The following is a 15,805-nucleotide window of genomic DNA, read 5'->3' as shown; positions in this document are numbered from 1 at the left end:
CCACACTCTCTAGAGGCACACCTGGAATTTCTTTCACCCCTCCTGCCTGAGAATAAATGAGAGCCATTGCATACTCCAAGCCTAAGTTCCCTTATTACAAATTTTTTTTATATTTTTCAAGTCATAAATTTTACTAATGTTTAACTATTCGTTTATTTCCTATTATTGCTTATGTTTGAATTTATGACATAAATCATACATTTATGACATCACTATAAATCTATACTTATTTTGCTATGATAATGTTTTTTAGTTATATTTATAAGTTCAGATAGATTAGTGAGTAGAATCTCAAACTAGCGATCTTTTTGTTTCAATTTTCAGTCATGGCACCCACTTTATTTGTTGAAAATGTATTTATTGTTAATGCAATATTCTCCATTTCTAAAAGAAATTACAATTTTTTTAAATGAGACGAATTCTACAATGTATTTATATCATTTAAAAAAAATCATGATGGACACAGATAGACAAAGTCTTTATGTAAGATATCATTCCAACCTGTATAATGTAAGTAATTTAAAATTTTGTATTTTTTTCAGTTATTCGCCATAGTAGTATTTGGTTGTATATCATCCGGAGGCTGGTATAGCGAAACTTGCCGGTTTAATCTTGATGCAAACGCATGTCGTTTTGGCTCGGCGATTGGCGTCTTGGCATTCCTTGGTTGCGTCATTTTCCTTGTAATCGATGCGATGTTCAACAACATTAGCAGTGTACAACATCGCAAATATGCTGTGCTCGGAGATCTTGGTTTCTCAGGTAAGATATTGGAAAACTTTCTTTTCTATTTATACTAGTATGGATACACGGCATTGCTCGGGTTCACATGAAGTTCCATTTGGACACACCTGCTATACTAAGGATATTGAGCTCTTGTTCCATTATTATATGTCGACTCCATCATAGGCAACATTGATACAGCCACAACAATTTTCAAAATAAAAGATACGGTAAGCCTACTTAAAAACAGATAAAAACACAAAAATGTAAAAATTATGTGACAACCTCACCACCAGATATTTCAAAAGCAGGAATATGAAGAGAAGATGCTATTGTCCAGATATTGAGCACTTTTTGTTGCCCGTGAGTTGAAACCTCTCCCCCTCCCCCATAAAAAAATAAATCAAAACAACTGTGAGCAGCAGTGAACAAGCTCAAATGTGAAAGAGAGGAAGAAGGCAAAAATTTACTGACAAACACTTTTGCCGACATGGCCACAAGTGCTTATGACATCATGACATTGCAAAATAAATGTTTCAAGCATAGTTTTAGTTTAATACGCATGCATGACTAGCAAAAAACGGAAATGAAAAAAATGGATCCCCCTTCCAAAAAGGTGTCCAATTGACTGCCACAGAATGAATCTTTTTTTTTTCTAATTTTCACATATGCATCTGGAGCATTGCCCTTTCAGATGGTACCAGTTTCGATCCAGTTGGACACAAATGACAAAAGATTTTAGCAGACATACAAAAATACACACAAGCAGGTCCCCTTTATATAATAGACTAGCAGGGATACACGGCATTGCCCGGGTGTTTGTAGGTGCAAAAGAAAAAAAAGTGACAAACCTGAAGGCAGAAAAGAAAGTGAAAGAAAACATGAAATTTTACCGCAACACTATGAGCCATAGGAAGTGAAAAGCGTTGAAATTTAGCGATGTCAATGAAAAAGTTGACTTGCAGAAATCAAAGTTGGCTGGAGGCCAGTTCAGTCTTCCATCGTTTCATTTCCCCACAATGTTAGCGAAAACCAGCTCCCCACAAAAAGGGAGTGTCCAAATGAATAGCAATTGTCTGATATGAGGTGTTTCCCCAACATTGATCAAAGCTGATTGTTTTCTTGACGTCCTGGCGTGAAAGGCCGAGTAGCTACCTTCACTTTTGATTTATTTCGCTTTTATGCGAAAAAGCTGAACAAACACGTGAGAGGAAGGAATAGCGTGAATTTTATAAAAGTCGATCAAAATAAATCTAGAGACGATGTCCCTTCACAGATCGTAAATATTATGGACTCGGGAGTATATAAAAGTTCTAATGAATAATAACCCCCCCCTCCCAAAAAAAAGCTTTTGCTGGACATAAAAAATCGCATACAGCCGTTTTGTCTTTATATGTACAGAAGATGTCATATCAAATCTATAAGAACAAAATCATCTGTTTGCCCTTTATAAAGATCTAGAATACTCGTCCCAGGACAGATAAACGTTTGTACCACTTTTTGTAGTAGTAATGCTATAAACAACCTCACCTCAAAGAAACAAAAGGTTTGCTCTCTCTGCTACCGGTGCAGGGAAATCAAGAAAAGATATAAGAGGTCTGACATGTTTTATAGAAGAGAATAAGATAAGCCAAGCGAAGTGGTAAGTGTTACTGAACACAAAAGGGTGGCATTAAACTCTAAGGGAAATGAATTGGTATTTTGTTCATGTTTGATCAGTAATATTATTTTCTAAACTCTACAGAACACTTATATCTCCTATTGAAGATTAAAATCAAAATATAAAAACCTTGTGTCTAGAATCTTTGTTCCAATTTTAATCAAAATCATATAAAAGATTTTGATTAAAATTGAAATAAGGATTCTAGACATAAGACAATGTCTCAAATTTAAGGCTTAAGCTTAAAGGGTCTTAAGAATATATTGAAATTCAGGTAATTTTACTTAATTGGTGTCTAATGAGTATAGATCAAATTCAATACAAATTTGGAATATTTGAATTTTCAAATAAGTAGCTGTGCCTACATTATTCTTTCCCCCTCTCCCCCAAAAAACTCTAAACTATTCAAAAGAAACTGAAATTTGTGGAATATTTATTAACTGATGTCTAATACCACAGGACAGATGTAAGATGAGACATATGCACATTTTATTACATTAAATAATTAATGTTAAATATTTAAAAATAAGTGGATACGAATCACTAGCCTCTTACTGCTAATTAAGCAATCACCAAAGTTTCAGGTTACACTTTTTCTAATCAACTTTGTTGCTTTTTTTTTTTTTTTTTTTTTTTTTTTTTTTTTTTTTTTTTTTGTAGGTGGTTTAATGTAACATGATATCTCTGGGGAATCTTTCACGATCTTCTAAAATTGTTATTTAATCTTTTAGAAAAAACAAAATTTTCAGATTAATAGAAAATATATAAATCATAAACAATTTGTTTACTTTGCTCTATTTGCACTTAAAAAAAATGTTAACATTTAAAAGAAGTTTAAAGAAATTTACTTTAGCATAAATAATGACTGAATAATGAATCCAATGATCAAAATGGCTGAACATAGATTTACTGACAGTCAGTTGCTTTAAATTTTTAAATATTAATTTTTTATGCAAAAAGGTTGGAAATCTAATATATAAAAAGCTATATATCTGTATGTCTCCATATTTTCGAACTCTCTCTTCTGAAACTAAAAGTCGTTGGATTTTTTATATGGGTCTTTAACCGGTTAAAATAGTTTTCAAGGGATCAAAAATGGGTCAAAATTGAAAAAAAAAACGTTATACACTTTGTACATTCATCTTGATTTATTTAAAATTTTTAGTCAGTTCATATGTGTGTCACATTGATAGAGTTGTAACATCACCAGCTTTGAATGCTACAGTTTGGGTTTCGATTCCAGCTGATGGTACCCAAATACTTTTTTTTTTTTTTTTTTTTTACTTTTGAAATCATAAGTTTATAATAATATATACGAAATCTGGACAAATTAAAATACCATATTTAAGCATATTTTACAACCGAGCAAAGCCGGGCACTGCGTACACCCACCTCCCACTCCTACCCCCGTGCTAGTGAGTAAATAAATGAAAATAAATTATTTTGCCTAATTTTCCAGTGGTATTTCTTTTTAAAATCTTTTGTTACTCATAGTAATATTTTTTTTTTTTTTTTTTTTTTTTTTAGTTATCTATTCAGTTTTTAAAAGGGGGTTCAGTTTGCTGTGTAAGATTAATATAAAATGATCTCTATTCAATAAACTCTGAAAAGGTTATTTCTGAACAGAGCTATTTTCGCTAGATGTTGATAAAAATATCAAGAGAGGAGGGGTTACGTTAGACTTATATAAAAAAAAAGTGAACATCTAAAAGTTCATGGTTATCATTATATTCACTTTATCTTATTTCCTTTGATGCAAAGTCCTAGGTTTTCTCGCATCTTCAAGCTTGTTGGCTTTTAAGATCAATTCCATTTAAATTCCATTGTCTAAGATCCTTGTTGGCTTGCATCCAAGTTTTTTTTTGGGGGGGGGGGGTAAGTGGGTAAATAAATGTAGCTGGCTGTCAGAAATTCATCAAGCCTTGGTATATTCAGCCTCCCCAACAGAATATCAGAACTAATGCAGCAACATTGTATATCCATCTGATTATTGCTCTGTTAGGTTGGGAAATTTATGGAGAGGGGCATACCCCCACCCTTTTCAAGTTGGGAAATGTAACAATTTTGCCTTTTTCCACCATTTTTTCCACTTTCATCTCTGATATGAGTGTCTGTCCATTTGTCAAATTAGCTTTAGCAATGAAAATGTTATTAAATTATTATTTGAACCAAATTATAAAACTACAACTAATTTTTTATTGTAATGTTAATTAATTTCTATTTATAAAATCATTGAATGTCATTTATTTAATATATGAGGATTTGATAAGATTTTGAAAATGGCTTTTTTTTCTCAACATCAGTTTAAATGCTTCCAAATTCCTTTAAAGTTATAAACATCACAAAGTAATTCATATTTTCCCAACTATTGACAAAAGATTAAGATAGCGGACTTGTTTAGGAAGAAATGGAACTGCATTGTGGCAGAATTCATTTAGTAATTTCTTTAATGATTTTTTTAATGGTTTTTCTAAAGTTTATTTTAGCATTTTTTTTTAAATTTAAATAAACAATAGATAAACAGTACATAAATAAAAGATGTGCGAGTCATAGACGAGAAACATGCACACACAATCGTCACACAATTGTATTCATAGACGTGAGCATTAAAGGAAGGAGTATTTTTTTTATATAAAGTTGTGTAAGCTTAAAATTTTATTAAAATTTACATAAGTTAATCATTTTCTTTCATTCTTAACATTTTAGCACAAGTATCTATTCGCCTATTATCTTTAAATGTTTGAAAAAAAAACTTGTCTTTACTTTTGTCCATTTCAAACAAGGCATATAACTACTGTGATAAGGATTAGATTTATAGGGGCAACCAACTGGGTGGGGAGTTAGCAAGATGTTATTTCACATGACATTAAAATGTTTGCATGTTGATATTGTTGGGGCAACAAGGAGGGAATTCCGAAGGTACAGGGTGGCTCACTTAAAAGTAGCGCGGAAATGTAATAAAGAGGATGAACATTCTTTTATTGTTTAAATTACCTCTGGAAGTGTTCCCTATTGACATCTATGCATCTCTGGGCACGTTCAACAATGTTTGCAGATACTGCCTGTAGATCGTCTCTGGTGATTCTCCTGATAGCGTTGGTAATGTTCTCCTTTAGTTGGTCTAGATTGTGAGGAATATTTGCATAAACTTTTTTGTTTTTAAAGTCCCCTAAAGATAAAAATACATGACAAGTCCCGGGAACGTGGTGGCCATAACCCTTTGCTTATTGTTCTCTCTTCCGTAAACATGTCATGAACTTGTGTCAGTGATCTGTGAGACGTGTGGCATGTAGCGCCATATCGTTGGGATAAGAATTGCATTTTGTCTTGTGGTGTCAGTTGGTCATTAAGAGAAAGATTAGAGAGATTGGGCTACTTGTATAAGCCGACTGAGGAAAGAAACTATTAGAGTAGAAAATCTTCTAGCATCTGGAAACTTCTACAGTGAAGGGATGGAATTTTGCTGCTAGTTGTGTGGCTTGAGAGTATTTTGTTGAGAGGAAAGGTACAGTAAGTTCATTGGATTATGTTTTGTGGAAGCACCTGTAAAACATGCATATGGATGCAGCGATGTGAGAGGGACTGGCGCTTGATAAAGTGTAGGAATTATTAGATTTGAGACTCCTTTTTGTGCCCTATCAGAGAGGAGGAGACTCTGGTGACAATACTCCATGCATAGACACAAATGATGACTTTAGAGAGATAGGATATTGATAGTCTTTTGATTTTTTTGATTTTTTTTCTTTTACTCTTAACAAAGCATACTCCTACAGAAGCATAAGAGGCAACTGTAACAGGCTAGATTTATAGAGGCAACATATGTGTAAAAGTGGACAGCATGATACTTGTGCGTATTGAATTTAAATTTCTGCATGTTGGAAACTGAAAGGGAATTCCAAAGAGAAGCAAAGGAAAGTTTTAGAGGAGGAAATCTTTTGGCATTTAGGAAGCTCTACAGTAAAGGAATGGGGTGGTCGAAGGTAGTCATGTTGCAGTAAGTTCATGTGAGCATATTTTGTTGAAATACTTGTAAAACTAGCACAGGAATGCAACACTAGCAATGGAACAGGGGCTTAGCAAACAGTGTTGGGCCTATTAAGTTAGAAACTCTTTTTTGCACCCTATCTAAGAGGGAGAGACCCTGGCAACAGTACTCGGTGTGTGAGCACAAATGGTGACTTCATAGAGAGATAAGATAAAGGTAGTATTTTGACCCAACTGCCCCCGTCCCCACCTCCTTCCCTATCCCCATTGGATTTAACTGATTATCAGAAGCATTCTCTGAGAATCCTTGAAAGAATTTTTTTTTTTTTAGACATGTATATTTTAAAAGTAAATGTCAGATTTTAGTTTACTACTGGCAATCGTCATTTCATAAAACAAGGGACATAATTTCTACAAACTCACACGCGATTACCTCCCTTTTTTAGAAAGGGATTGTTTTTTTATAAATTGCCAAATCATAAAATCTGTGCACATTATCTTGTATTTGTTTTATTTTATTTTTTTTTTTTTTACTACTGAGTCACCACTTATCAAGGCCAGGAACCACTCAAGGATAAGGGTTAATGAAAATGAAGTGATTGCCAACCGAAACATTAGGAACTCTATGGAAATATTAGCACCAATCAATGGTATGAACTGATTATTACTTATGGGGCAGTTTTTGATGAGAATTTATTAAAGAGGACCAGTTTCTATTAAGCAAGGAAGCAGTACTGCAGTAATGTGTTCCAAAAATAAGAAGCCTTTGCAACAAAACTGTCCATCGAAATTCCTCTTGATGATAGTCATATGAAGAAAAAAAGGAAATTCCTTTTTTTTTTTTTTTTTTTTTTAACGTGGTAGAACAAGTTCTTACAGTGAATGTCGAGTACCTTTCATGGATATAGCGATAGGGTAGAGAGAGATTAGCAACATATTCTATGTGAGAAAGGGATTGTAGGGAAGGGAATACAACATCTTCTCACTAGATTTTGATCAAATCAAGCAAATCAAACATTTAGTTTTTAATGGAGTTATAAATGTGAGTTCTTTTGTTTTGCTTTTTTTAGTTGTGCAGGAATTTTAGTTGATTTAAATCTGATAATAAAATGTCTGAATTGCTATTAGTTTTTAACATAATTTTTTTTTTCCCTGCTATTAATCTAATAAATGTTGATATTTTATACATAAAAATTTAAACCAGAATGGAATGTTAATAAAACAAAAGAAACTTCCAATTGGGGCAAGTAAAAACATCTGTCAATGGGTCATATGTATTGATTGATCTGTAATACTGAGGATTTTACATTATCGCTCCAGTTCCTCAGCCTGACATTTTCAGCAACATGACATCTTATAAATACATTGAAGATTTTACTAAGGTCGCTGAAAAGGTAGGCTGCTTTTACCAGGCTAGAAAACGTCTCACCTGCCAGTATTTATTTCTCTACAAAGCCACAATTCACTTATGCATGGAGTATTTGTTGACACTTTTGGGTTGGTGCATCAACCACTAGCCCCTCCCTCTCTCTCTCTCTCTCTCTCTCTCAGACAGAGTGTAAAAAAGAAACATAATTCTTATTTTTAATTAATATGCAACAATTCAAATGCAGGTTACAATTTTCATTAATTCAATTTGTGTGGATAATGCGATACCCTGCTAATGACTCTTTTTATTCTTTTTCCTAAAAAAAATCAAACCGTTATCAAAACCCACTGACTAACATGATCGCTCGCAGAATTACACCATGCAGACCAAAAACAGAAAAAAAAAACACTCTTCATTGACAAGGATGTATTGCAGCAAAATATATCTGATTTGATTAAAGCAAATTTGTTTATATGTAAAAAAAAAAAAAAAAAAAAAAATGCGTTTGTAGTCTTCTAAACATATTCATTTTATATACGTCATTCTTATTTTTAAGCTAGTTTGTGTTTAATTAAAAAAAAGGAATTATTTAATATTAGCAATTTTTTTTTTGTTGTATTTTTTCTAATGCCATTTTAAATCTTCATTTATGAAGAGATATATTAATGGAGTTAAGTAGTGATGAATTCATAATGATGTTAATAGCATCAAAATTCAAACTACAGATAAGAGTAGAGACAAAATTACTGGATTAATTTCTTTAAACTTTGTATAACAGTATTTTTTTTCTATCATAAGTAAGTACTTTATAAAGATTTATTTTCTTAACAGCAATATTTAATCGGTGTAACAATGTAGACGTACTTCAATTTTTTTAAAACTTCCTCCAGATCTGATTTCCCATGAAATGACACATAATGGTTAGACTTTACACTACAGTTACATTAAACTTTTTGTGACCTAAACTATGACTCCTAATCTTTTCTAACCAAGAGCTAATAGTTTGCATCAAGAATAATTGGTCATCCAGAACTAGATTTTCAACTCCTAAAGTATATGGCTTTTTTTGTAAAGGATTAATCTTTCAACAAAATAGTTTCAGTTTGTTTTATTAAAAGAATGCGTGTATATATACATGTATATCGTTTCAATAATTTTATTTTTCATTTCAATATCTTTTTGTAGGCGGTTGGACATTTATGTGGTTTGTGTGTTTCTGTTACTTGGCCGACTCTTGGAGAAAAACCAAAGACATGGTACCAAAAGACCATGGCAAAGATGACATTCAAGCTGCAATTGCATTTTCTTTTTTCTCTATTCTAAGTTTTGTAAGTAATTTGTTTTTTTTCTTGAATGTAAACATTAGATTGATGGTGGAGAATTTAACATATACACATGTGGCAACTTTTGATGTCTGACACTCATCTCCTCTGAGATTCCTGTATGTATTTATCACTGGAGACATCGGTACAAGAGAAAAGTGAACATTTCCACTCTACACTCTCTATTTCCATTAATGTTTTTGCCGGCAGACATGCTAATGTACACAAATCTGCAACTCTATTAAATTCAATGAATTATTTGAAAAATTCTTCTTGGATTCAGTACTTTTTAGGAACAGATATTTGTTGTGGAAATGTAGGTGATCGGTCATCTCCCTCACAGTGCAGGCCAATAAGACTCCTGTGTGTCATGAGTAAGTTGCTGGAATCTGTGTTAAATAGAGAAGTAATCAACCATCTCAGTAAAAATAACCTTCTTAGTGACATGCAATATGGTTTCTATTCCGCTAGATCTACAGCAGATATGCTTACAGTTATATCTCATAGGATTAGCGAATCTCTCGACGGAGGCTACCTTTCTAGCGCAATTGCTTTTGACATATCAAAGGCCTTTGATAAAGTATGGCATAAAGGTTTACTTCACAAGATCTCCAGCTATGGTATAGCTGGAAATTTCTTTTCAATTATTGAATCATTTGTCTCTGATAGGTTCATAAGAGTAGTGGTTGATGGGCAGAAATCAGAAGCTCTTAGTATTAATGCTGGAGTCCCTCGAGGGTCCATCCTGGGCCCTACTCTCTTCCTGATCTATATTAATGATCTTTCAAGTCACATCCTTACATCATTCATAGACATCTATGCTGATGACACTACTATCTATGGTAGCACATCTAAGACTGTAAACGACCAAGTTCTCTCTGATTCTCTCTCCTCTGATCTTGAGCAAGTGGTGCAATGGGGAAAGAGGCGGCTTGTTACTTTTAATGCATCTAAAACCAAGCTTTTATCTTTACATCATCAACGCTCTGATCCCTATCTGGCATCAGTTGAAATGAATGGCTCTCATCTTGAGGAAGCCTCATGTTTTGACAAGCTTCTGGGCTTGACCTTTACTCCTGATGTTAAATGGAACATATACATAAAATCCGTTGCCAAGGCTGCTGGAAAAATGGTGGGATCCTTCTATCGATCCAGTAGATATCTCACTGCTGATGCAATTCTCTATCTATATAAGAACCAGGTATGTCCAAGGATGGAGTACTGTTGCCATATCTGGGCAGGAGCTGCTAGAAAGGACTTATCCTGCCTTGATAGAGTTCAAAATAGATTTCGTAGCCTTGTAGGAGATGTCCTTTTTTCTTCCCTGCAACCTCTTTCTCACAAAAGAGATGTTGCGAGTTTTTCTCTGCTTTATTGTTATTTTCGGCTGAGCTCCATTCTATGGTCCACCCTCGCCAAACTTTCACAAGAAACACCTGTCTAGCAGAAAACACTATCACTAGTTTCCCCCACTCTCTATCTGTGCCTAAACCTAAGCATAGATTCCATAAGCAAAGCTTCTTTCTTAGAACTGCACGCCTATGGAATTGTCTTCCGTGTACACTCTTTAACCCTTATCCTCGAGTGGCCTCTTGGCCGTGATAAGTGGTGATGCCTATGTAAAAAAAAAAAAAAAAAAAAAAGTCTCGAATTCTTAGTTGCCATTTTTTGTGGCCTTGTAGACCGGTAATAATGAAGACTAAACACAGTAGTATACTTAACAAAAATGTCTTATAGAAGTATAAATGATCATTCTAAGGCCCATAACTGTCACAACATTTAAATGTAACGCTATTTTATTTGGATAATTGGTACTTGTACAGTTTAATTTAAAAAATGAAACTATCAAAAAAAAGTTTATATTGTACGTATCCATTATGGAATGAAGTACTCCAAAAAAAAATTTCACTTAATTTCATCAAGTAGTGTTTTTTTTTTTCTTTACACCGAAAAAACAATTTGTTCTACCGAGCAAAAGGTTTGATTTTTATGAAGAAAAGTTAATATTAAAGATGGGGGAGGGAGTGTCGGTGCTTTAAATTGAGTTATCTCCCCGTGGCATATTCAAAAAATTCAACGATGTCTACCTTCAATGTGCTGTTATAAAACATGTTTTTTCACTGTCAAAAAAAACAACTATTCTTTAATATTTCACTTAATTTAATATTAAGTGAAATTTTGTTTTAGGAAATCTTCACTCCAAAACGGATATGTACAATATAACCTTTTTTCGATATTTTCATTTTTTAATGTCTTGATTAAACTGTACAAATACCAGATAAGTTCATTTATTCTTGGAATGTGTAAATCAAATCAGCTTACTCCATAACAATGTCCGAAAAATTTCAGTCCTTATATCATCAATTTCGAGTTTCAACAAACATTTTTGAGACTGGCAAACGTTGATAAACTTTACTGAACAATCTACATTATAAGAACTTTTTAATTGTTAACCTAACCTGAAACTAACACTAACCTAACCCTAAACTAAACTTTAGTTTTAGTTTACAAAGTAAGTTTAGTTTGGTTTGATTGGCCTTTCTCTGTTCATAGTTGAAAATGCTTACATCATGACTGTAAATTTCTGAATACCTATTCCTAAAAAGTACTTTGGGTTTTCCTCTTTTCTTCCAACCATCTGTAAGGAATGGAGAACAGTTGTGAATTATGAGGAAAGAGTTGCTGTATCGGTATCCTTCTGATATCCCTCTGACCTAGCTGAATATGAAAAATGGATTACCATAGTCTGGTTATAAGGACAAACTTCTATAATTTAAAACGATTTTATTCATACTGTTTCATCAACACAAGACATGATCAGGAAAGAGCTGTATAGATAAGTCTACAAAAAAATATGTTGAGTTAGTATATGCGCATGTGTGATGGAGTCTGAGTGAGATGAGAATATGTCACCTTGTTACCTGAACATGGAATGTTTCTAAAGAGTATGAAAGTTTGACAGAAATGTCTCCCCTGCAATAGTGTTCTCCGTACAACATATCAATCACTCTGTGAGTGAGAATAAGCTGATGATATTTCCCTGAAAACAATATCTTTGTTTGAAGTAGAGAAATGTTTTTTGTTACAGTAATTGAGTATTATTTTATGATTGGAATCCTTTGAGATGAGTAATTTGTATATTTATTTCTTTGCGGACTGTTTTTATAGTTGTTGTTTCATGGCGTTTTGGTCAACTATTCCTCTGCTCTTCGGGGCCCATGATGCAGTGGATAGAGGTGTTGAGTCTCTATGGTTCCAGATGAGCATTATTTGGAGATAGCGGTTTCAATCCTACCCAAAGTCAGCTAGAGTATTACTTGGCAAAAACGTGGTGAGACGACAACAACTATGGCAGGCAGTAATCACTGGGGATACCACCTGACAAAGGCCAGAGGAATAGTTGGCCGAAACATTGTGAAAAAAGAACTATGAACATGAGGATAACAGTCCACAAACAAATAATGTCTTTCACAGGCTGCTAATACCGTCCATATTTATAGCTTACACTAGCCAATCATATCCTTGTGTGGAGGAACTGGATGTATTCCTATTCATTACATGAGATAACACAAAATAGATTGTAATTGTATAATTGCTACACATATCTCTGTCGGCAAGTTTTACAGATGCCATCAAGAGTCTTCCGATTGATCTTTTACCATGCAATAGATTCCATTGAAACGAATGTAAATGCTAGTTTCATGGTAGAAATCACTTTGTGCTGTCATCTAATGTGGAAGTGACTTGTTAAATGATGAAGAAGAAGCAATCGTAAATTGTCGAAAAGCAATTCAAAACTAATAGCACATTTTTCTTTCTGTTTCCTTTACCACAGGGCGTACTCACTTTCCTCGCTATTCAGAAGTACCGTATGGGAGCCTCGGACGCTTTCACAACTGGCTACGAACCGGAGCCAAATGCCTCGTCCCCCTATTCTTCTTTCCCAGGTAGTGAAACTGGTGACCCTTATCAGCAGCCACCATTCAGCACCCAGAAAGAAGCTCCAGACTTCCAGGCCCCCACTTACTAATGAAAACGATGACATGTAGAACTTCCACCAGCGCCCAATGCCAATAATGCCCCCCATCCCCACCCACCCCATTTCCTACCATTTGATGTGTGAGCAGAGCGAGCTGTTAGGTAAACGGAGCATAAAAGGACAATGGCCAAAGAGACAAACCGTGACCCTCCGACGTCATGGGATTTGAGACGGTAAATTAGTGGAGGTGATGGTGGGACCCATACTACCACCACCATCACATTCTCTTTATCTTTATACTTTCTTTTTCCCCCCTCTTTATCATTTCTATCATTGTCCATGCTGGTGTGAGTATTGTGGCTGCTGCTGCTGCTGTTTTGCCAGTCATCATCATCATCATCATTACCCTTCAAAGAATAGTAATGATGATGAGTTTTATTCCAGTCAAAAACAGATTGGGTTTGATTGCTCATCACATTATCAATCCGCCATTGCCCCTCCCGATAAAGGTCTCTCCTTATTTCAGCCATCAGGTGTTATATATATATATATATATATATATATATATATATATATATATATATATGTATATATATATATATGTGTTATATATCTCCCTCATACATTTTGATTTGACTTTTATCGTTCCAATCTCATCTAAAAACAAAATGATTATAAACAAACCAGAAACTGCATTCCATTCTCATTTTTCCTCCTCTTACTCTCTCTTTCTCTCCTCTTTTTTTTTCTCCTCTTTTTCTCTTTTTCTTCCTTTTCTCTGTCTCCTTTTTTTCCTCTTCTCTATCTCTTGCTTTCTTGCTTCACCTATTTTTTATTTAATGGAGAAAAAAGTGTATATACTCAAATATTTTTTAATGTCATTTTTATTTCTTAATTTATTCATTTGTTTAAATCTATAGTAAATTTTTCAACCTAGCAAACAAAATTCTCATTTAACATTTTATTTTTTCTTCAATTCAAAGAACTTACACCATTTTCTCCCATCAACAGTTTTTAAAACAGAAGATAGAAAGAAAAAAAAAATAATCTCACTCACAAGCTTTTTAATAAAATATCTCGTAAAAAAACAAAAAATTATGCAAATATACAAACAATTGAAATTTATGAATATTTTAAGTAAATTTGTTTCGTCTTAACAAATTTCTTTTTTTAATAATTTAGCAATTTAGACTTAATAAAACTTTATTTAATTTGTCAAATTTACAACAAAAATATACATTGCTATGAATTTACAATATTGATAAATACCATATTGTTGATGATCTCAGATTTTAAAATAAAATTAAAAACAAAAGGAAGATAATGTATTTAAATGTATGTTGGAAATTTAATAATCAATTTGATTTGTGCTGTGAAAATAGTCAGTACTCTAAAAAAAAAAAAAAATTTTGTCTATTTAAAAAAAAAAAAAAAAAAACTCTTCCAAATGTCAAACAACAAAAGTATTCTTTTTCAACCGTTGCCTAAAATGGATTTAAAAAATTAATATTTATATGTATGTATGTGTGTGTGTATATATATACACATATACACACATATACATCCATAAAAGTATTAATTATACTTGCTTTTTAAATAAAACTCTCAAAGCAGTTTCTGATGTGTAGTTTGAGGTAATATTCTATATCTCTTAAAAACATAATTGATTAGTATTAACTTCAGAGAAATCTTCAAATGTCATTTAGAACTATTCAAAAACAATTTTTTGCATAAAACCATTATAGAGATTTTAATGAAAAAAAAATTCTATAAACTTTTCATTCTTCCAAAATTGGTAATATTAGTTTTGCGCAAATTTATTTGTTTTATTTATATTGGTATATATAATGTTTAATTCCTTCATGACCAGAAGACATCGCTTAGCATAAAGCAACCAAAATATCTCTAACTAGTATAAACATATAGAGCCATTTTGAAGTTAACAGAGAAACAACGGTGACATTTTGTTATTTTTATTTTATCTTTTTTTGTTAAACATATTTTGTCCAAAAAAAAATCTTAGTTTTGTCTTAAGATATTTTGAAATAGTGCAGAGCTGTATTTATTTTTATTTATTTTTTTTTGAGGGGGGGGTCACATAGTTAATGTAAACGAACTCGCCTGCCCTGCTAGAAACAATTATGTCAGTGATTTGATATAGAGTACTTTTTAAGGTTTTATTCTGGACTGCAATTGTGCATGCAGTAAATCATTCCTAGAAGATATATATATATATATATATATCTCACTTTCTACTTTTCTGTTTCTTGACTGGATTAAGGAAGAAGACTGACCTCCAGAAAACCCTGTCTCATGCACTGTTATTGATCTCCTATTCATAGTTCTATGATAATGAGGTGTTTAAGCCCTCACAAAGTATTAAATGCAACTCTGAGCAAATCAACTTTCAAATATGTTACACATAAAAAAAAAAGGACTAACAGTCCACTATGCCTTTTTAAATGCATTCAATGCTTGAGATATTTTATGATTTTTTACAGAAGTTTAGATTTTGTGCTACGAATGGTAATAAACTAATAAATCGGAACATAATAAAAAGCCTGCATTTAAGTTTGTTCCTTCACTCACCAGCATTTGTAAAAAAAAAGATTTTTTAAAAATTGGCTGACTAGAAATGAATTTAAATCCAGGTTTTTGTAACCAGATTCCAGTTCATTTGTTAAATCATTGGTATCATGAGATCTAAACTTCTGTAAAATTCATAAATATTACGCTCTTATAGAAGCATTTTATTGTATTTCTTTCCA

At 32.9% G+C, this 15,805-nt stretch overlaps 1 protein-coding gene across 1 annotated transcript in view; it reads left to right on the top strand.

Annotated features, from left to right (window-relative positions):
• LOC145297700 (synaptogyrin-2-like) overlaps window positions 1–14,580 on the top strand; it is a 132,811-nt gene extending 118,231 nt beyond the window's left edge. Inside the window, exons 2-4 of the mRNA XM_080143900.1 lie at window positions 543–762; window positions 8,922–9,064; window positions 12,894–14,580. Of these exons, the coding sequence (XP_080000026.1) occupies window positions 543–762; window positions 8,922–9,064; window positions 12,894–13,088 (558 nt within the window). The 3' untranslated portion in view covers window positions 13,089–14,580. The remainder of the gene's footprint in view (window positions 1–542; window positions 763–8,921; window positions 9,065–12,893) is intronic.
• Window positions 14,581–15,805: the final 1,225 nt, after the last annotated feature.

This window comes from Euprymna scolopes, chromosome 18, assembly GCF_053919585.1.
Source record: "Euprymna scolopes isolate OS-2025 chromosome 18, ASM5391958v1, whole genome shotgun sequence".
Lineage (NCBI taxonomy): Eukaryota > Metazoa > Mollusca > Cephalopoda > Sepiida > Sepiolidae > Euprymna > Euprymna scolopes.
This window is presented reverse-complemented; position numbering and strand designations above follow the sequence as displayed.